A 21249-nucleotide genomic window follows, 5' to 3' on the forward strand; every position below is an offset into this window, starting at 1 on the left:
ATCTTCAAAGAAAAAAAAATAATAAAAGAGAAAAATATTACACATTCTCTCCTTGGTCTGGTGTCTTCCAGGTTTCTTTTTTTTTTTTGGTGGGTTTTTTTTTTTTGTCCGTGATGTACTTTTAACAACTTTGTAGAGTATTATATCGCTGTAACCCCAGCTACAAGGGTGTGCGGAAGGTGACGTGACCTGTGCTGCCTTCTGCCTCCACGTTCAGTTTCAGTTACTGGATCCAGGAAACCCACATAAAACGGAAGTTCTATTAAGCTTTGCGCAGATCAAAATATTCCTAAGCATTAAATATTCCCATTCCTCTTTTAAGTTCTTACAGAAATTCAGACGGATCTGAATTCAGTAAGTATGTCTAAAACCTGTCATTCTTTTGTTGTCCTAAGTGCACGATAATATGAAGCCATTTCAAAATTAGTCTTATTGGCATCGAGGGCATTTGCTGAACTGCAAAGATGTGTTTTAAGACAAAAAAGCAATTAAAATTTAACACCTTGTTGATGTTAATGATATTAAAACGCTACTTTTAGCAAACCGTGCTTCCTTATTACAGAGTCAAAACGTGTTTAAAATTGCCGTTTGTATTACGCTTTAAATATCAACTGTGAATTCCGTAACGTTTGACTTATACAGAATTTTGCACACACGTGAAAGTGATTCCCTGGAGTATGATGGAAAAAAAAAAAAAACCCCACTTCTGTAGCATATCGTATCGCACTGTTAAAAGCGTACCTGCAGCAGCAAAGGGCTGTATCTGTTCACGGATCTTTCCCATACGGCAGCTGAATTCTGCCAGGGTTTTATTTTTCTACCTGTTGGATTGCGTTGAGGCTTTGTATTCAATAGGCAGGGCTTTCCGCGGAGCCGGGAACCTGGCACAGCTCCTCTCTTAGGTCAATTTGAAGAGTTTCAATAATTTCCACCACTTGGAGGGGGTTTTTAATACTACACCGAATACCTTCTGCAAAACCCCTTTTCATAAATATAGCATTAAATGAATTTTAAGCGCGGATCTGCTTAACGTTGTGACTTACCGCCGGGTAGAACGGAGGAAGCTTTAAAAAACCAACCCAAAGCCAAACGTCAAAGGCAAGAGAAGCGCCCGGGGCTTCCCTGAGGGACGATGAAGATCTAAACGTCCTAGGGTTGAACTCCGTGAATTTGCACTAACGGATGACTTGCTCAACCACTACCAACTCCCGAATTGTTGTGAATCTGTGAGTAAGTGACAAAAACCACCATAAATAAAAAAAAAACCCACCACAATAAAAAAAGATGGTGCATCACAAGAAATGTAGTTGCTTTATTGTTTTGATAATTTTGCTAATTAAGATGATTAAGGGATTGGAGCATCTCCCTGATGAGGAAAGGCTGAGAGAGCTGGGGCTCTTTAGCCTGGAGTAGAGAAGGCTGAGGGGAGACCTTATCAATGCTTATAAGTATCTCAAGGGTGGGTTGAAGGATGATGGAGCTGGACTCTTTTCAGTGGTTCCCAGTGACAGGACAAGGGGCAACAGGCACAAGCTGGAACATAGGAGGTACCACTCGAATATGAGGAAGAATTTCTTCACGGTGAGGGTGCCAGAGTCCTGGAACAGGCTGCCCAGGGAGGGTGTGGAGTCCCCTTCTCTGGAGATTTTCAAGCCCCGCCTGGATGCAGTCCTGAGTGATGTGCTCTGGGCAATCCTGCTTCGGCAGGGGAGTTGGACTGGATGATCTATATGGTCCCTTCCAACTCTAAAAAAATTCAGTGAAATTCAGTGAAATTTTAGCTGTCTCGTAACTGCAGTAGTTTTTCCCGGGGGAAAGGGTTAGTGTCATGGTTTCGGCCAAATTTACCAAAACCAGACTGACAGATGGCCCTTCCCTCCCCCAACCCCCCAAAAAAAAGAGAGGAGAAGAAGAGATAAGGAGATTTAGAAGTTTAGAATGAACTAAGCTACTTTAATGAAGTATTAATATTAAAATCAAAAAGAAGAAAATAATGAAATAGATACAATATATACAAAACCATATCGAGCTCCCAGGGTGACAGTCACGTCACCGGCAGGCACTGGGGAAGTCCCAGACTGGACTCGGCAACGGATGGGAACTGGGTTCCAGCTCTGGAGTCAGGAACACACGGATCGGGATCAAAGGCAGATGGACAGACAAAAACAGGGAAAACCCAAGCCCAGCGGCCTTCTGTACACAGGTGTGAGCTATTAACTAGTGTCAAAGGACTGACTGAAAAGTACGGCTCTTCTGAGGAAAGACAGACCTTGGCACCCGAGAGCCTCCCTCTCTGTGCAGTCACCGTGGGGTGGCCCAGCCACAAAGCTGCGTAGAAGCGGGTTTGTGTAGGGCAGAGGTTTTTGTGGCGTATGAATGCAGAAAATTGGAAGAATGTCCCTAAAACTACACATCATCCACCCCAGGAGGTTCACATATCTAAGACTTCATTTTGGTGTTCTACTAATAGAAAAGTTAAGAATTAACGGGGGGGAGAAAACCATCTTTTAACTACTTTTCTGACCTGAGGCCAGAATTAAAGCTCTGGCTTGGCCCTCAGCTGTGGATTTTCACCGCCGCCTTGCCCCGGGGTTGGTTTGTTGGTCTGAGCAATTCCTCTTCCTCCCAGAGACTGCAGCCTCCTGTCCTGTTAAAGCCAACCCCAGGTGCTCGTAGGCAGTTTGTTCTAGATTTAACGTTAAGACTTTCTGCTGGCGATACCACGCGTATTCAGTTGCCTGCCGTTTCTTCATTACTTGGCTGTCTTCTTCTGGTAGGCGATCAGAACCTATTGTTTGGAAGGTCTCATGCCGGATATCTAACTTATTTTTTTCTGGTGAAAGTTTCTGCTAAAATAGTAGCAAGGACAAGAAGAAAGTTTTACTTTATCTCCACAAACAAGGGGGAAAGAATCTGTATGTCCCAGGAACATCGTGCAGCCACTCAATCCGCAGAATCCACAGCCTCTCGCTCCGCAAACAAGGATTCGCGTTTCCCAGAGAGCTTCTCGCTCCATGTGCTGGTATCACCCATAAAATGACTTTTTTATGGGTTCCCTACTTCTTTTTTTAAACCACAGCACTTTTTGCAAAGTCAAACACCAGCATTTAATTGTATTGGAATTAAGATTGCTTAATGAGGTATCTATAGGAGCATCTAATAATGGGAACATCTATTATTCTTGAAGGCCGTTGAACCCCACGGAAAGAAACAGCCGTAGAAAAAATTGCAGGTTTATAATTATGTCGTGGCCCTGTGCCTCCTTTCTTTAAAGTTACGCTGGTCATGTTTTCTGGTTATTCCTCATACATAATTTGTAGCTGAACAACGTAAAAAGCTTAATTAAAAAAACCTGTGCAGGCGCTGTCCCAGCCCATCCCCTCCGCTATACACCCTGCGTGGCCATGGAGCCCTTTATTCCCACGTAAATCAAGAGCCAGGATCACACAATGAAACAGATCTTCTCCTTGACAGTTTAATTGAAACGAGATGGAGAGAGCAGATTTAGGGTTTACTTATTATTAACAGCTTCAATAAACCAAAGTAGTATTTGGGGTCTTTTTCCTGTGCTGCTCAGACCCGAGGCGCTGAATTCCCGTTACCTTCTTTCTTGTCATATAGAATTAAGCAACTCCAAAGCTTCTTTCTGTACCTGAAAGAAAGAAATATACTCCGAGTAAAAAAACGGCAGCAGGTAGTTACAGGCTCTTCCAGCGCAACTTGCCCTGCAAGCACCCCAAGGCTTCACCACAGTTCTGTAAATTCAGAGCCTTCCTAAGACGAGCCCGTTTTCTTCCCGGAGTTCAGGATGCTCAACACTCGAAACATGGACGGGAATCAAACCACTTCAGGCACCGCCTTCAGTATCATTCGCTTCCTGGATACAGCAGGTTTAGTTGGGTTGAATACAGATGAATAGTTGTCGAGTTGCTGTAGTCCAAGAGGAGCAAGTTGTCCTATTTCTGACTGTAACCAACCACCCCAGGGTTTTCAAAACCGACAGCACTAACCGACAGAACTGCGAGAAGACCGTTTCTGAGACTCCATTTGCCTAGGGGTTCTTGGTAAAATCCAACAGAATATGAATGTGACATCTAACATCTATATTAAAAAAACCAAACAACCCCAACCAACAGACTCCTGATCCTGACAGAGCAAGCCGTGCAGACAACGTAAGCCAGGTGCTGCAGATACTGAGAGGTAGCCTACCTCTGCCAAGTCACGGAATCATGGAATTGTCAGAGTTGGAAGGGACCTCTAGAGATCATCTAGTCCAACTCCCCTGCTGAAGCAGGGTTGCCCAGAGCACATCACTCAGGACTGCATCCAGGAGGGTCTTGAAGATCTCCAGAGAAGGGAACTCCACGACCTCCATGGGCAGCCTGTTCCAGGGCTCTGGCACCCTCACCGGAAAGAAGTTTCTCCTCATATTTGAATGGAACTTCCCATGTTCCAGCTTGTGCCTGTTGCCCCTCGTCCTAACACTGGGAACCACTGAAAAGAGTCCAGCTCCATCATCCTTCAGCCCACCCTTTAGGTACTTGTAAACATAGATAAGGTCTCCCCTCAGCCTTCTCTACTCCAGGCTAAAGAGCCCCAGCTCTCTCAGTCTTTCCTCATAAGGGAGATGCTCTAATCCCTTAATCACCTTAGTTGCCCTACACTGGACTCTCTCCAGTAGTTCCCTGTCTCTCTTGAACTGGGGAGCCCAGAACTGGACACAAATGCAGAGACAAGAATTCCAATGTCTTTGCTCAGGCCAGTTTCCTTCTTACTGGACTACCAAGTCTAGTTCCCAATGAACTTGCATTTCACACCTTCACCCAGAGAAGGGAGAGACCACCACCTGGAGAGAACCAGTAGCTCTGTACCCTCCAGGAGGCCAAGCGCTGCTGCAGCAGGTAAGCGGTTTAACCACTTGGCTACCGCACAAAGATCACCGCCAGCTCCTTACAGAATCACAGAATCACCTAGGTTGGAAGGGACCCTTTAAGATCATCTAGTCCAACCAATGAAAAAAAAAAACCAAACACCACACACACACAACACACCACACACAACCCACACACACACCACCACACCACCCAACACTAATCCATATCCCCGAGCACCATGTCAACTCCTCTCTTGAATACCTCCAGGGATGGTGCCTCAACCACCTCCCTGGGCAGCCCATTCCAATGCCTGATAACCCTTTCAGTAAAGAAATATTTCCTAATATCTAACCTGAACTTCCCCTGGCCCAACTTGAGGCCATTACCCCTTGTCCTATCATCTGTAACTTGGGAGAAGAGACCGACCCCCACCTCTCTACAGCCTCCTTTCAGGGAGTTGTAGAGAGCGATAAGGTTTCCCCTCAGTCTCCTCTTCCCCAGACCGAACACCCCCAGCTCCCTCAGCCTCTCCTCGGAAGACTTGTGCTCCAGACCCCTCACCAGCTTCGTTGCCCTTCTCTGGACCTGCTCCAGCACCTCAATGTCTTTCCTGTGGTAGGGGGCCCAAAACTGGACACAGTACTCACTGTACTCACAGTACTGGACACACAACCTTTTGCGTGGTTGCTAAGGAAAGGCAAGCTTTTGTCATCACTGGGTTCCCATCTGCCTCCAGCTATTAGTAGCTGTCAACAAGAATTGACCGATTTCATACATACCTGAGACCGCTGCTCCCTTAGGCTACTAAATTCCTACACAATTCGCAAAGCAGCGGAGGAATGGAACCCTTACTCATATTTCTACTGAAGGAGCTCACTTCTGGGAGAAGCAGAACTAGAGGATCTCCAAAGGGAGGCCTCAGTAGCGCTTTTTCCGAGGTGTGAAGTGCAAAAGTGAAATTGAAATTGAAAACTGAAGTGCAATACCCAATATTTCTTACAGTTAGGACATGTAGAACGTCACACCACATCGGGATGTTTTCTGTAACGGTTAAAGCATCTCACCCTGCAGCTTAATGCTAAATGAATGAGAGGTCAATCAACCGTAAGAAAAATCAATTGGAAATCAGGCTTTGTTGTTCCTGATGCTAATGGGCTTGTTTATGAAAGGTAACTGCAGCTGCTGTGATTTATACTGAATGCAAGGCTAATGGATTGCACCTTCTGGAAGTACTCTGTGTGTGTGTGTGTGTTTAGGCAGGAAGCAGACACCATCCAAACCAGGATCCCTCCTGAAGGGCAATTAAGCACCTCATCTCACACCTTCCACTGGAGATTGGCTGTCAAAGCTAGATTACTTCCATTTGTCTCAATTCAGCTAGTCTGAATCTCTCCCTAGGGGCCTGGAAAGGACCATAATGTTAAGTTTTACGGATCTAGCAAGTTTTTGATACATCCATGCTTTTTTCTTCCTCCTGTTCGTGTGGTTTTTAGCTTTTCCAAAATACGACTTCTACCTTTCCAGTTTTCGGCGTGTGAAAAATAAATCCATGCTCACACAGACATAGGTTAGCACTACAAAAACATCACGAAGAAAAAAGCATAACAGTTCTTTATTACAAAGTATTTCCAACCACCGTGCTCATGTTTGGAAATTCGGTGTTAGCAACATACTGAAATTTTTTGGTGTCTGGATGTGATCCTGGAATACGGGGGCTGTCAGCCCCCGTATTCCAGGATCACATCCAGACCTTGAGTTAACTTAATAAACATTCCAGTGCCAGGATGTCACACACGTTGGTTACAATATATAATTGTATTCTTACAGTTCTTAACTTCCTACCTGTTTGTCCTCTTCTGTATGGGCAGGATACTCCTTCGCTTTGCTTAACCACAGAAGAGCCATCTTTTTATTGTTTAACTTCAAGTATGTCTTCCCCAGAAAGAGCAAATTTTTGCTGTAGAAATTTGGGTCAGCTGTACAGAGACAAGAGAAAAGCTTTACATGAGAAGCCGTGATAGAGTGACACTCCTTTAAATACTTTGGATCAGAAGGAATCATAGAATGGTTAGAGTCCGAAGGGACCTTAAAGATCATCGAGTTCCAGCCCCCCTGCCATGGGCAGGGACACCTCCCACTAGAGCACGTTGCTCAAAGCCCCATCCAGCCTGGCCTTAAACGCTTCCAGGGCTGGGGCACACTGGCTAGATTTTGGTCTCAGACAGTTACCTTAGCTGGCAGCTCATTAGTTAATATATTAAATGAAACTAGATTCCTCACAAATCTGCTTTGCAGATTCTGTGCTCTTCTGGACCTAGTAGGTTCACCAGGCAAGGCAACCAGCTGAGCAAGTAGAGGACAGGAAATAAAGGGCATGTTTTCTAGCTTCAGACCACAAACAGACAGGTATGAGCTTTACGGCACAGGAAGAAAACCTGAAACTGATTATCAGCCTCACCTCTGTGCCTGGGAAGATCATGGAGCAGATCCTTCTGGACACCATGCTTGGGCACATGGAGGACAGGGGGATGATTCAGGACAGCCAGCATGGCTTTACTAGGGGCAGGTCCTGCCTGACTAACCTAGTGGCCTTCTATGATGGAGTGACTGTCACTAGATAAGGGGCGACCTATGGATGTGATCTATCTGGACTTCTGTAAGGCCTTTGACACGGTCCCCCATGACATCCTGCTTGCCAAACTGGAGAGATACGGATTTGATGGGTGGACAGTTCAGTGGATAAGGAATTGGCTGGATGGTCGCACCCAGAGGGTAGTACTCAATGGCTTTAAGTCCAGATGGAGAGCAGTGACAAGTGGTGTCCCTCAAGGGTCTGTGCTGGGACCGGTACTGTTCAACATTTTTATCAACGATATAGACAGAGGGATGGAGTCCACCATCAGCAAGTTTGCAGATGACACCAAGCTGCGTGGTCTTGTCGATACACCAGAGGGATGGGATGTCATCCAGAGGGACCTGGACAGGCTGGAAAGGTAGGCCAAGATGAACCTCAAGAGGTTCAACAAAAGCAAGTGCAGGATTCTGCACCTGGGAAGAAACAATCCTCAGTATAAATACAGACTGGGGGATGAGGTATTAGAAAGCAGCCCTGAGGAAAGGGGCTTGGGGGTGCTGATGGACGAGAAGCTGGACATGAACAGGCAATGTGCTCTTGCAGCCCAGAAGGCCAATCACATCCTGGGCTGCATCAAAAGAAGTGTTGCCAGCAGATCCAGAGAGGTGATTCTGCCACTTTACTCTGCTCTGGTGAGACCCCACCTGGAGTACTGTGTGCAGGTCTGGAGCCCTCAGTATAGAAAGGACATGGACCTGATGGAGCGGGTCCAGAGGAGGGCCACCAAAATGATCAGGGGATTGGAGCACCTCTCCTATGGGGACAGACTGAGGGAGCTGGGGTTGTTCAGCCTGGAGAAGAGGAGGCTCCGGGGAGACCTCATAGCGGCCTTCCAGTACCTGAGGGGGGCCTACAGGAAGGCTGGGGAGGGTCTGTTTACAAAGGCCTGCAGTGACAGGACGAGGGGTAATGGCTTTAAACTGGAAAAAAGCAGATTTAGATTAGACATTAGGAATAAGTTCTTTACCATGAGGGTGGTGGAGCACTGGAATAGGTTGCCAAGGGAAGTGGTTGAGGCCCCTTCCCTGGAAGACATTCAAGGTGAAGCTCGACGAGGCACTGGGCAACCTGGTCTAGTTGGGGGTGTCCCCGCTGACTGCGGGGGGGTGTCAGACTAGATGACCTTTGGAGGTCCCTTTCGGCCTGGACCAGTCTATGAATCTACGATTCTATGATTGTACCCACATGTAACCTTTTTTTAAGGAGAGATTTAAGACAAAGCACGCTTTGGCTGTCGGTCCTTATTAAAGACCAGTCTTGCCTACTGCTCATATTTCTAGCACAGGCTTCCTCTGCTGCTGGATCTGAGGTCAGCATTCATAACCTACGGAGGTGTTTGGGAGGCAAATTTTGAGAGGAAGTCTGCCGTTCCAGTTCACAGCTGCATCACTTGGCACCCAGGGGGAGATACACAATGAACTTCTTCCTTTAAACTTTGCTGATATAACTGTATACAAATCTTCCATAGAACACTGTCTTCCTTAATCTTTCAGCTACTCAGTTTTGCTTGTGGCTTCGCTCTTGGAGAAACAGTAGGCCCATATTTTCTTTTACACGCGGACAGTTTCACTGCCAGTTAGACTGGCACTCTGATCCAAATAGCATGCTTTTTTATTATTTCAGAAGCTTTCTCTGTTGTTGTATTTACAACACAGACGACTTTTGAACTTTAAGTAAATTTGGAAAAACTGACATAAAATTCCCTTTTTTGCTTGCTGCTTCTCCCTGTGTTCCAGTTGAATGCCTTGGGGAAGAGTACTTTGTTAATAATGAAGGTACAGATTTCACTTTAATGGGGAAAAAACCCCTCATGTTGCAGTCTAAGCGGTGATAGTAAGCGTGTGACCTACTTCGAGGATCTCTGATGAAACATTCCAGTGTAACAGCCTAATATATCGACCAGCACAAGAGGCTGATATGTTTATCAGCAGATCATACGCTATTAAGATAATACCACAAGCTATAGTTTTATTGCGAGTCATCATTCATAAAAGAGATTACTGTGTTCAAAAAAAGCCAGAAGTATTACCTTCCTCTGCCATGTTGAAGTAATGAAGAGCCTGCAAAAGATAAGGTTGTCTTTAAAATAGCGAATAAACTGAACACAGTAGTCATACTAAAGCCTTACCCACATGCTTAACAAAGCTGAAGGACTTCCTGTCCATGACCTTATTTTTATTAATTCAGCGTGCTACCAACAGTTCTGAGTCCACGTACTGCAGTTTTGACATCTTCTCAGAGCTACTACTTATAAAACTATTCCCCTGCGGCTTCCTCCAGACGTACAGTACCGCGTATTCGTCCCTAGCAAATTGGATCGTGTTTTTCCTGTCTTCAACTCGTCAAGATCATTTTGAATTGTATTTCTACCATCCAGCATATCTCTCTATCCCCCGGCCTGTTCTCACGTATAACCTTAATAGATTAAACAAATCTTATTACTTAGACCATTCATGTTGAGAAATACTTCAGGGAGAACCAACTCCTACAGAGCACCAGTTAGTATCCTCTTACAGGAGAAAAGACCTTTACGAAATCCACACACATTTTTCCATCTGGTTTCCCATCCTGCACATCAGAAATACCAGTCCATTCCTACCTCTGCCTGACATTACTAGCTGGAGGGAAAATACTGTCAGAGAACTTAAGGTGTGGATGTATCTAAAAAACCAATTTTGTACTGAAACAGTAACTGCCAGGAGTCCAGCCAGTGTGGCTCAGCTACAGGTTCTGGGACAAGTTTGCTTTCTCCAGCAGCTCAAAATGCTACAGAACTCCAGGCTGGGGCTGGCACGGTTCCACATTCATACAAAGATTGTAACAGCTGCAGCAAACCTTCCTGTTACCAATTTAATTTTCAACTTTCTAGATAAATACAGGCGTTTAAATAGGATGCATACTCTGCCAGACACCCTAGAAGATACGCATCTGGAGAGCGTGTTTTAGGGTGTATGACAGCAGGAATTTTCATAGCAAAGATGAACAAAATACTTTCAACAGAAAAAACCCCACACTGTACGTAGCCAGGGGATGAGAAGGTAATTTGTTAGTGGTTAAGTAATGAAACAAGCTGTTACTTTTTGCAATTAATAGAAAGGAGAAAATTCTATTAGTCCTATCAAGTACATGGTGTGACACCACCATATAGATCATCAGCACTGGAGCTAGTACCGGGATCTGCAATAGTTTGTTAAGAGTATATACCAACTAAGTTACATGTAGTTTGTTATTTTCTGCCTCAAAAACTACATGAACTAATATTCACTATTCTGTATGTGCCCCAGCTGAAGAAAACCCAAAGATTTATCTGGTTTTAGATATCCCTCACTCTCCTGTTATTTTATTAATGACAGTTGTAAACTCGCAAGACCACGGTTATTCCCTAAGCAGAGGTCAGCTTTGTCAGAAAAATCAGTAAAAGTGTATCAGCAGCTTTGCAGGGGGAACAACAATCTGTGAAACATTTTCATATTGTACCTCTTGAAATGTGGAGGTTGGTGGTGTGGCAAATAGCGTTGCAGCTATTTTTCTTTGGTACCACGGCATTTCAGCAAAGGAGTAACACCTGGAGCAAAAGGAAACATTCGTGTATACCCTTCACATTTTTGAGTGGACCCTCTTGTTTCCCAGTAACTTTCTCATATTTCAGACTTCGTAATTGTTGTTTCCAAGAGTCAGAACAACTCCAGCCACACTGCAAGCTCTATGAGCAAATTCTCACAACTGTACAACAAAATAGCAAGACATTTGAAGTTGCTGCGTAGCTCTGCTAAAGAAGTTCTGGTGTGTCTTTTCCCGGGAGCTGCTTAGACAAAACTGGAGACAGTCATTCACCATAAGACAGCTTTTGAGCTTGAATGATTTTAACAATTCATGTTGTTGTTTGATATTCTTCTAATATATTTGCAAAAACAGGGCACAGCTGAGTAAAGTCATTGCCGTGCCTCAACATTACCTTGTTTTTCTCAATTAACATAAAGCAGATCTGCGGTAAGCTCCTGAAAGATTCTGATCTGTAAGAATGAAAATAAACCCAAGAATCAAACTACGGTGTTCTGGGCCAGGCCGTTTCCAGGCTGTTTTCCTGTCTACTGAATAACAAAGGTAATCAGTCAGCTATCTTGGGAGATGCTGAAAGGATTAAACACGTGTTAAGTATTTCAAATACGTAGGACATTCCAGGTTTAAACCTGAAATAATGCTCAATTCACGTTATTCCTCTCCTACGACGAGTATAAAAATATTCTTCACTGTGTAAAACAGAAGCACCCTAGAGGAGGTGAAAAAATAAATGCAAATATGGAAGTTTTTGGAGGAGAGGGGCCAAGGCATGGAATACACAGTCTGAGTTGAAATTTTGCCATCAGATATGCATTTTGAGAAATGCCAATAAAAGAGGTTCAATCCAGGACAGACTAGAAAGAGAAAAATACTCAAGAATTGGCTGATACCAAATCCCAGTTTCAGATGAAGACTCTCCGGGATTCAATAGTGAGTATATTTAAATATATAATATGGGGATATTTTACCACCAAAAGCAATAATAATCTCACATTTCTAATTCATCTTTTTTAATTTTCCTTAGGAACAATGTCTTAAGTACCTCCCAGAACAGGCTTCCCATCTCAAAACTGACCTTGAGGCTCATTCAGTTGGTAGCATACACTTACCTTTAAAAATCTGGACTATTGCAACGGATAGGTCATGTGGAATAAGTCGTGAATGCTGAAAAGCTGAAGTAAGTTTGTAGACTAATGAAAAACTCTGGAGCAGTAGATTGTAGCTTACTCTGATACTCAAGAGTCCAGGAAAAAAAAAGAAAAAAAGAAGGTGGCTGTGGTTTTCAGTATTTTTTTTTAAGCTACAAATACACTGAAAATAAATAAAGCCAATCTCTCAATCTTACATTGTGGATTTCCTGTAAAACAATGCAGCAGCTTTGGTCTCTTTCAGACAAATAGCCAGAAATGCTGCCTGGAGTCTCTCACTAACACGTGAAAGATACTGCTTTCAACTGCACCCGCTTCCACAGCATAGAATCATAGAATCGTCTAGGTTGGAAGAGACCCTTGGGGTCATCGAGTCCAACCATCTACCCTACTCTACAAAGTTCTCCCCTACGCCATATCCCCCAACACCACATCTAAACGGCTCTTAAACACATCCAGGGATGGTGATTCAACCACCTCCCTGGGCAGCCTGTTCCAATGCCCGACCACTCTTTCTGTGAAAAATTCTTTCCTAATGTTCAGTCTAAACCTACCCTGTTGGAGCTTGAAGCCATTCCCTCTCGTTCTGTCATTAATTACCTGTGAGAAGAGACCAGCACCAACCTCTCTACAATGTCCTTTCAAGTAGTTGTAGAGAGTGATGAGGTCTCCCCTCAGCCTCCTCTTCCTCATACTAAACAGTCCCAGCTCCTTCAACCGCTCTTCATATGATTTGTTTTCCAGGCCCTTCACCAGCTTCGTTGCCCTCCTCTGCACTCGCTCCAGCACCTCGATATCTCTCTTGGATTGAGGTGCCCAAAACTGGACACAATACTCCAGGTGTGGCCTCACCAGTGCTGAGTACAGGGGCACAATCACCTCCCTACTTCTGCTGGTCACACTATTTCTAATACAAGCCAGGATGCCATTGGCTTTCTTGGCCACCTGGGCACACTGCCGGCTCATATTCAGCCGCTTGTCAATTAGAACCCCCAGGTCTCTTTCTTCCAGGCAGCTCTCCAGCCACATTTCCCCAAGCCTGTAGTGCTGCTGGTTCATATGGAAAGTTGTATTTCCAGTCCCTTCGCCTGCTGGGTTACAGTCATTCTTAGGACCAGTTTCACTGAGCAGTAAATTCAGTTTCAGAGATTTTTGTTAATGCATTTATAAGCTGCCCTCACTTATAACTTTTAAAATACAGTACCTTGACAGATAATAACGGAAGTATTTTAGGAACACACCTCACTTTTGATAGCTTTTCACTATACATAGATTGTATTAAGTTGCAGCCATCACTGAAACTCAATGTAAAATAAATCCAGCGTTGAGTTTTGTCTCCGTTCACAGCAGTGGAACAAAACGAGTAGTACTCACAATCTCTGATGTCTGCTATGGAAACATACTTATGTCCGCAAAATGAGTTTTTAATAGTTCCATACAGTAAAACAAATAAATTGAATGAACAATTATTTGTCATCTTTTTGAACTGCGTAAGAATTAACAGCCAGACTTTTCCAAGGCATGACATCCTATACCAAATTCAGTAGGTTTTCAAGTTTGCATCAACTAATTGGAAGCCACTGAATTATTCCAAACATTTCTGCAATTCATACAAGACATTTGTATTCTGGTATTTTGCTTTGCCACATGCTAACTTTTATTTTGAAAACAGAACTTACCAAATGCCTATGAGATGAATTGTTGTAGCATCTTTTGGATTCAGTTCAATGGCTCTCTAGTGAGCAGAGAAAAAAAAAAATAAAAATCACAAGATGTAAAAAGTTGTTCTGCCACACTTGGATTAAAATACATTTATAAAATTAGACTTATCCTACTGTTGATTAAACCAGATTAACAGTGAGTGTAACTTCAAGGAGATAATGTTTATTCAGTGCACAACTACATCGGCTCACCTCCAAAAAACTAAAGACAGATTTCTAAGCACTTCAGTTTAGCGGGTCATTAAGAGTTGCACGTGAGACTTGGCATGTTCAGATTTTGATACGCTTTTTGGTGATACAAAAGCAGCTGTCCTTCATCTTCTCCAGTATTTGTCCGTTTCTCAGTAACACAGGTACATTTTATCTAGTTCTAAGAGGTGTCAAAAACACTTCAGCTATTTTAAGACTCTCTTTTATAGGAACTTAGTTTACTGCAGGAGGTAATTTGTACTCCTTGTTGCCGGGGCATTCGGGACTGTCACAGTAACCCAAAACTCAGTGTCACCAGGAGATTTGAACAGAAGTACACTTGCAAATTTTTGCCAAAAAATAGTTCACAACTGTCACACAATCTACATACTGGATGCATTAATACCATCATATGCCAAAAAAAAAAATAAATGTTTACCTTACCTGAAAGTGCTCTTTGATAACAATGGCGTTGCCAATTTTAGTCTTGATCCCTTCAAAATCTCCAACATCACTGAGACAAATTCCATACCACTGTAATTCAAAGAACAAAAATAAAGTATTTAATACAGCGCTATAGCTATTAATTTTAAAAAAACCCACCACCACAGAACAGGTGCCACCACCACCACTAATGACAACATGCAAGTATTTGTTACCAACAGCTCAGGCAGCATCAGAGCAACCTGCAGGTCTGCCATGCATAAGGAAATCAATGTCCCCTTCTTATCCAAGATGCCCACACAACTGACTATCCTTTGTTACCTCTCTGGCTGTGAGAGAAGCAGCACCAAAGAAAAGGAGCAGAACGAAGCCAGAGCCTTAGGTGTTTCCAGTGAAACTCTACAGAGCTACTCTGTGCACAGAAACAGCACACTGGATGTGGGGCGGCATCTACAACATTTTTAAGGCTACATCAGAGAAGGATGAGCTGATTACATCAGCTGTCACCAATCAGTGACCAAGCTGTGACCAATCAGTCACCTCTTTCCATGGTCCTGCGCACATTTAATCAGTTCCTGCATCCTGCATAGAGGAAATTTAGCTGCAATGGTCTCAACTCTGATCTTCCACAAAAGTTAGGGAGAATTAAGAGATCTCGCTCTTTCTCAACGGAAAACTTAAATTAGCTGAACTTCGCTGAAACAGCACAATGACATTTGTTCCGGTTCCTACTGACAGAAATCAAAGAACAAGATCTCAGTGAAGTTACTTTGCTTGGCTCACCTTGTGCGCTGCAAAATTCGATTCATTTTTTTCAAGTGCCTTTTTTGCACACTCAAGGGCTTCATACGCCAGTTTTCTCTTCTCCTCTGCAGAAGTACTGCTCAGCTGAGCTAGATCGCGTGACGCCCGCGCCAGCCGCCACAACAACTCTGCGTCATCACTAGTTATGAACAGAAACACTCATGTTTTAAAGCAGTAATGGAAAAAAAAAAGCAAGCAAAGGTCTTAAACCGGTCTTTTAATATGTATCTCAAGTGGGTGGTAAGATAACAGCATATCATCTGTTATTCTATGCTATATACAACCCCAAGGTAACAAACAACAACTCCTTATAGACTGACAATACCTTCCTTCTGCCATTCTGGTCTGTGAAGCAAACATATCTGTAGTAAAAGACTTTGTTTTCTCCAAAAAAAAATGCAGATTTAAAAACCCCAACAGTACCAATCAAAACACCAGATGGAAAACATGGTCTACTTTGTTCTTAGCTAGACGGTATTTTTTCCAGCATTCCACTGATTCGATATTAATGTTTACTAGGAACGTTCAAAAAATTATGCATCTTTTTTCCTATAATTGTATCTAAATAATAAAATTCTTCCTAGAACATCAGTGAAAAAACATAGGTTATCCATACCACATAAAGCTGTACATTTATGTATTAATTTATATCACTGTATCAAATGGTGTATGGTATGTTATAGCCAAAGATAAGGGATTTTAAGGTTTTTTTATTTTGTTAACATATTGTTTTGAAGCACCGCTTGCACTTTACTATACTTTCGGCTAACTACCATTTTCATTTTGGCTTACTATTTTAATAGAGACTTTAATATTAAATTTAAGTTTAGAAAGTCTTTCAGAGATTCTGGCTGTACCCCCCCACCCCGCCTCCCCAACAAGAATACTGAAGTTAAAACTACAAGAAACCAAAAATATTAAAAAGCATACGTGACTTATTGCTAAACTCAAGCATCAATGAAAGTCTGTTTTCTTATTTGGAGTAAAACTGAGTCACTGCTCACAGCACAGCAGTCCTGCTCTAATTAACACAGTAACGCAGAACTAGCAGACTCATTTTTCAGCCAAGTCACAAAAACGTTAAGTACTGCTACTAGGATCATTACTCCTCACAGAGTAATTAGTGTTGTTATAGTAGCTTACACCTTGCTTATAACATGGTGTCCCTTACGGGCTAGGACCTCCATTTAACTTCCCAGATTTTATACCTGCACCCCTGGCCAGAATGAGAGAGAGAAGAAAAAAGAAAGAAAAAAAAAAAAAGAACTGAAAACACCTGAACACTTGATTTCCTCCAGAAATGTTCTAGGAGTGAGGTGCCTTGTCTCCTCCAAAGGAATGGACTCTTCAGTTTGCAATGCATTGTCTATTTTTTTTCTTAAACAGCTTGTCCCTGTTCACATATCAATAATGTTTAGTGCAGTTAAGACATAACTACATGAGTAAGGAGCTTTTTTTTTTTGTTCAGAGTCAAATCCTAACATCAGACAAATGAAAACAGCTGGTCAGCAATGAAAAAGAAATGAAACAGTGACTCTGAAAAATTTGCAATACTTGAATTTTAGGTACTTTGATCCTTTAGTAATGTTTAGACCCATTACGAGTTTTTGCATTGTATTTTAAAGGATGAAAGGATTCTTAGAGTAATAAAACAAACAAGCAAAAAATCCTCCTTTGCAGGACTGAAAAACTTGAGTGTTAACCCTCATCTTCCACAGCTACCAGTCCTTCCCTGATCCATTTTTCCATCAGGAGAAAAAAAGATCAAGAGTCCTTCTTTCCTACTTATGTAAGGAGGAAAGCAAGAGTTCACCAGCGAACCACAACGAGAATATTAGTTGAAAAACTGATACAGAAGAGCACAGAAAAGAAATGACAGTACTGTCTCAATGCAGTCGAAGTACCTATTTTTATGCTGAACCAGCAACCGATACAGCTTTTCAGTTTCTCCACTCCCATACAGGTAGTCTGCTTGCTCTATAACTTCTTCCACTTAAGAAGGAATTAAAATCGTGGAAACAGAAGAACAAATTACATGTAATTAGGACATTATAGTATAAAGAAAAGATTTTAGAGCAAGACAACCTAGCTGTAACACAAACGGTGTAGTTCCTTTTTAGGCTATCATTCCAAACAACTTACACACGTGTCAGGGTCGGATAAGCTACTTTTACAATGAACACCTCAGAAGAGAAACAGTGCTGAATACACGCCTCTCTCATGAAACTACAGAACAGCTGTCTCAGTAATAAGAGCTTTGGATACTTTATGGATTTAACATTCAGAACTGTCTTTCTCAACGCAACAGACTGTTAGAAGCAATTTGTTTTCTTCTTTGTGAAAATGGCAGGAAAAAAAGAAAAAAAAGCATGAAAAATATGACCAGGAAGGGACGTGCAGTAGAGTTCTGAGAGTAACAAACACCCTTCATTAGTACATGTACAGAATTTAAATCTAATAATAAAAATGGAAAAAAAAAATTAAATTTAAGATATTCTTCATCATCTACACGGTTCCACAGTTTTGCCAGAACGTGGCTGCAGATTGAGTGGGTCCCATTACAGAATCATAGAATGGTTAGAGTTGGAAGGGACCTTAAAGATCATCTAGTTCCAACCTCCTGCCATGGGCAGGGACACCTCCACCAGAGCAGGTTGCTCAAAGCCCCATCCAGCCTGGCCTTGAACACTTCCAGGAATGGGGCATCCACAACTTCCCTGGGCAACTCAACAAGCCAAAATGAAACATCGCTCAAAGGTTTTCTGACAGAAGTCCTTAAGATTTACACAATCACGACTCCAAAAAATACATTTTGTCTATGGAAACCTATGTGTTCAAGATACTAAAAGTAAAAATAATTTTGAAAATCAAAATTGGCTTTCTAGAGTATCGATTTTGTCCTTATGATAGCTTAATTTTTTTTCTAGAAAATACTTCACAACAGAGATGGGGGAGTACAATTTCTGCAACTGGCTGAATATAATAATATGCAAATAAAATACCTATATAGTAAATAAAACAGCATTCCAGAAACATAAACATCAAACACCACACAATACAGGATTCTAGCATGAGAACAGACGGGATTAGGGGGAAAAATACCCAAAGGGAAGCAGGTAGTTAATTCTATTGAAGTATTTAACTGTACAGAAGAAGAACAAACTCTTGAATTTCCTCTTCTGCCAACATTAAAACATGACAAAAAATGCCATTTAAATCAAAAGCCTTGTCTAATTTCTTAGAGAACTTTCAGCTATGCTTATCATCTCTTTGGTATTACTCCTGGGTCCACAACCAAACTTCTAAATCAAAACATAAGCTCTACCCGTCCCTTTGTAAAAATTAATCAGGTTTATGAAGTTTCTTTTTTCAAGTTAGCTACTGAATACGGCAGTCGTGTTTCAGAGCATCACAGTTTTACTTATAGAAGAAAAAAAACATCGAAGGCCACTAAACACAAAAGCCTCCTCTTCAGCTTAAAAAGATCCTAGTATATAATTATAATCGCTGAAGATCAGGAGAGCATTCTGGATAATTTTTAACCCTGCCATCTCTAAATGCCTATCAACCATTTCAAAAAGATAAGATAACGGTCTACATGGACTTTGGGTTTTAGTGTCCGAGATTAGCTTCATGGTACGTCCTCAGTGTTTGCTTGCTGAGACTCCCTGAACACTACTAACATATCTAATGCCTAAAAGCTCAGAACTCAAACTGCTGAACACATTTCCCACCAGGTGTTTTACATAAAATTATTAGACTTCTATTTCTTTTAAGAGTATCTTTCAGGTGTTTCTTTTTTTACTCTTGTTTTCACCTTATCTATTACTTGTCTTGCATGGAAAGCCCACTAACATTGCTGTTCTTGGCAATGTAAATGCCAGGTTCAAGCCAGAGCACTAAAACAGACCAGAGGCAATTAAATAGAGTTATTTATGTTCCCCGTGGGAAATTTTCATATTTGTGTACTGAGTAGCTATCTTAAATCTATTCACTGAAGCTCCTTCTATTACAGTAAATTAAACAGTTCCTTATCCTTTTTAAGCGTCTATTGTCTGAAATTTTATTTAAGTATAAACTTCTAAGATGTTCCTCTGAGACACAGAGAAACAGGTTATCTGAGCTGACTACTACCTAATCTACACAGTAAGCAAACATTTAAGCTCATTCTCCATTCAGTTACAACTTACTCTGAAAATCTCTTAATTTACAACTTGATAGATAAGTTTAAAAGCTGCGCCAATTAGTTTAAGGGCTGCAGCCTTTAAGATAAGGTTACTTTTCTTCCAGTAGTAAGACTATCTTTATTCAGATCTTGGAAAGGACATTTCAACACTTGGTCTCTTCTTTTCTGGTAGGTAAAGCGAGGCTTTTCTTCCCCTTTTTCAGCGTGACGAAAATACAAGGCATTTCTTAATGCTGTTTGAAATGCAGTCTCAGTGTTGCTCAACCAGATTAAATGGGAATCGCACTGCGTTCATGTAGAAAACCTGAACTAAGCAAGATTTCTAGAAATTGATCAAGGTTCGGTTAGCATTTCCAACTGAACCATGTAAGAGCTGTTTAAAGGTTGGGCAACAAGTTGGGTATCATACACCTTGGGCACGTGTTATGTACCAGACTGGGTGAGCTACTAGATCAGCTTTCAGTGAAGCTTGAGAGAATCACTCGTTAAAGTGCTACAAGACCACCATGAATCAATTCAAAAGCATCCCGTCATGGAAACACACCGCATGCAGTCCTAACGGAGACAACCAAAAGCCTTACACCATCTTCCCACGTAACTCTGGCACTAAAAATTTTAAGTTTCGCATCAGAATAACCTATGTATTTCAAAATTCGAATATATTACCTTTGAAGCTTGCATGAACCTCAGCAAAGCCAGAAATCAGCTTGTGAGCTTCATAAACCAAAAAGGACCCTGTTGAAAGCGCAACCCCCCTTGGAAGACTTTTTCTAAGCACCTGCATGGGATCATAAGATTAATGTTTAATTAACATTAGCAAACATTGTCGTCCCGAGTTAAAAAAACTTTGTCCCATCTCTACCACCAGTTATAGTTCAGATTTTAAACAGAGAAAAGGCTTTTAAAAGTTAAAAAAATCCTTCAAATTAAAAAAAAAACAAAAAAAACCCAAAAAACCAAAAGCACCACATCATCAGGAGGGTGTTTTCTTTTTAAGTATTTTCAACCGAGGCTCATAATTACGCTTTAAAATACGAACAGAGCGCTAGACTGAGAATAAACCGTAAATATGAAGCAAACACAAGGTAAGAAGGAAAATAAATAAATAAAAAGCAAACTCGTGTTTTTTCAAAGGAGAAGAGGGACCCCAGCTTTTGCAAAAATAAAGCGGTCCCGCGATGCCGCGGTCTCCCCAGCTGCTCCCCTGTCTCTCCGTCCCCCCAACTCCCCGCCGGCTGACAGGCCCCTAGCGCCGGGAGAAGACCCTGGAAGCGGCCCCCCACAGCGGCAACCCGGCTACCTCGCTCCCGCCGGCCCCGCGGCGGGCACCGGGCACCCTCCGGCCCCACGGGCCGCCCGTCGCGCCTCCCGCCTCCCGCCAGAGCAGCCTCCTCAGGCAGGCGGGGCCGCGGCGGAAAGGCCGCGCCAGCGTCAGCGCCACCATGACCGCCGCCATCCACACCGAGCGGCCGCCGACGCCGTCACCCAGCGCCGCCGCGGCACCGCCCCCCTCAGCGGAGGAACCGGTCCGTCCTCCAGCCCTGCCCGGGCGAGGTGGGGGGAAACAAGTGCAAGGGCCCCCCGTTCCGAGCGCCAGCCATTGCGCGGCACCGGCACCCCGAGCCACGCCTCAGCCCCGGCCAGGTCGCCAGGCCAGGCCGGGGGCGGGGGGGGACGCTGTGAGGGG

At 42.8% G+C, this 21249-nt stretch overlaps 1 protein-coding gene across 1 annotated transcript; it reads right to left on the reverse strand.

Annotated features, from left to right (window-relative positions):
• Positions 1–3451: 3451 nt before the first annotated feature.
• On the reverse strand, positions 3452–21183 carry RMDN1 (regulator of microtubule dynamics 1). The gene is made up of 10 exons (XM_074145239.1): positions 20863–21183; positions 20229–20340; positions 17281–17368; positions 15356–15515; positions 14573–14662; positions 13898–13953; positions 10987–11074; positions 9539–9569; positions 6717–6850; positions 3452–3652 (listed from the first exon to the last, which is right to left on the reverse strand). Exons 1-10 carry the CDS (start codon positions 21016–21018, stop codon positions 3614–3616), a joined length of 954 nt encoding a protein of 317 aa, XP_074001340.1. The 5' UTR covers positions 21019–21183; the 3' UTR covers positions 3452–3613.
• Between the last annotated feature and the right edge of the window lie 66 nt (positions 21184–21249).

The sequence above is a fragment of the Numenius arquata genome, chromosome 3 (genome assembly GCF_964106895.1).
Source record: "Numenius arquata chromosome 3, bNumArq3.hap1.1, whole genome shotgun sequence".
Taxonomy (NCBI): Eukaryota; Metazoa; Chordata; class Aves; order Charadriiformes; family Scolopacidae; genus Numenius; species Numenius arquata.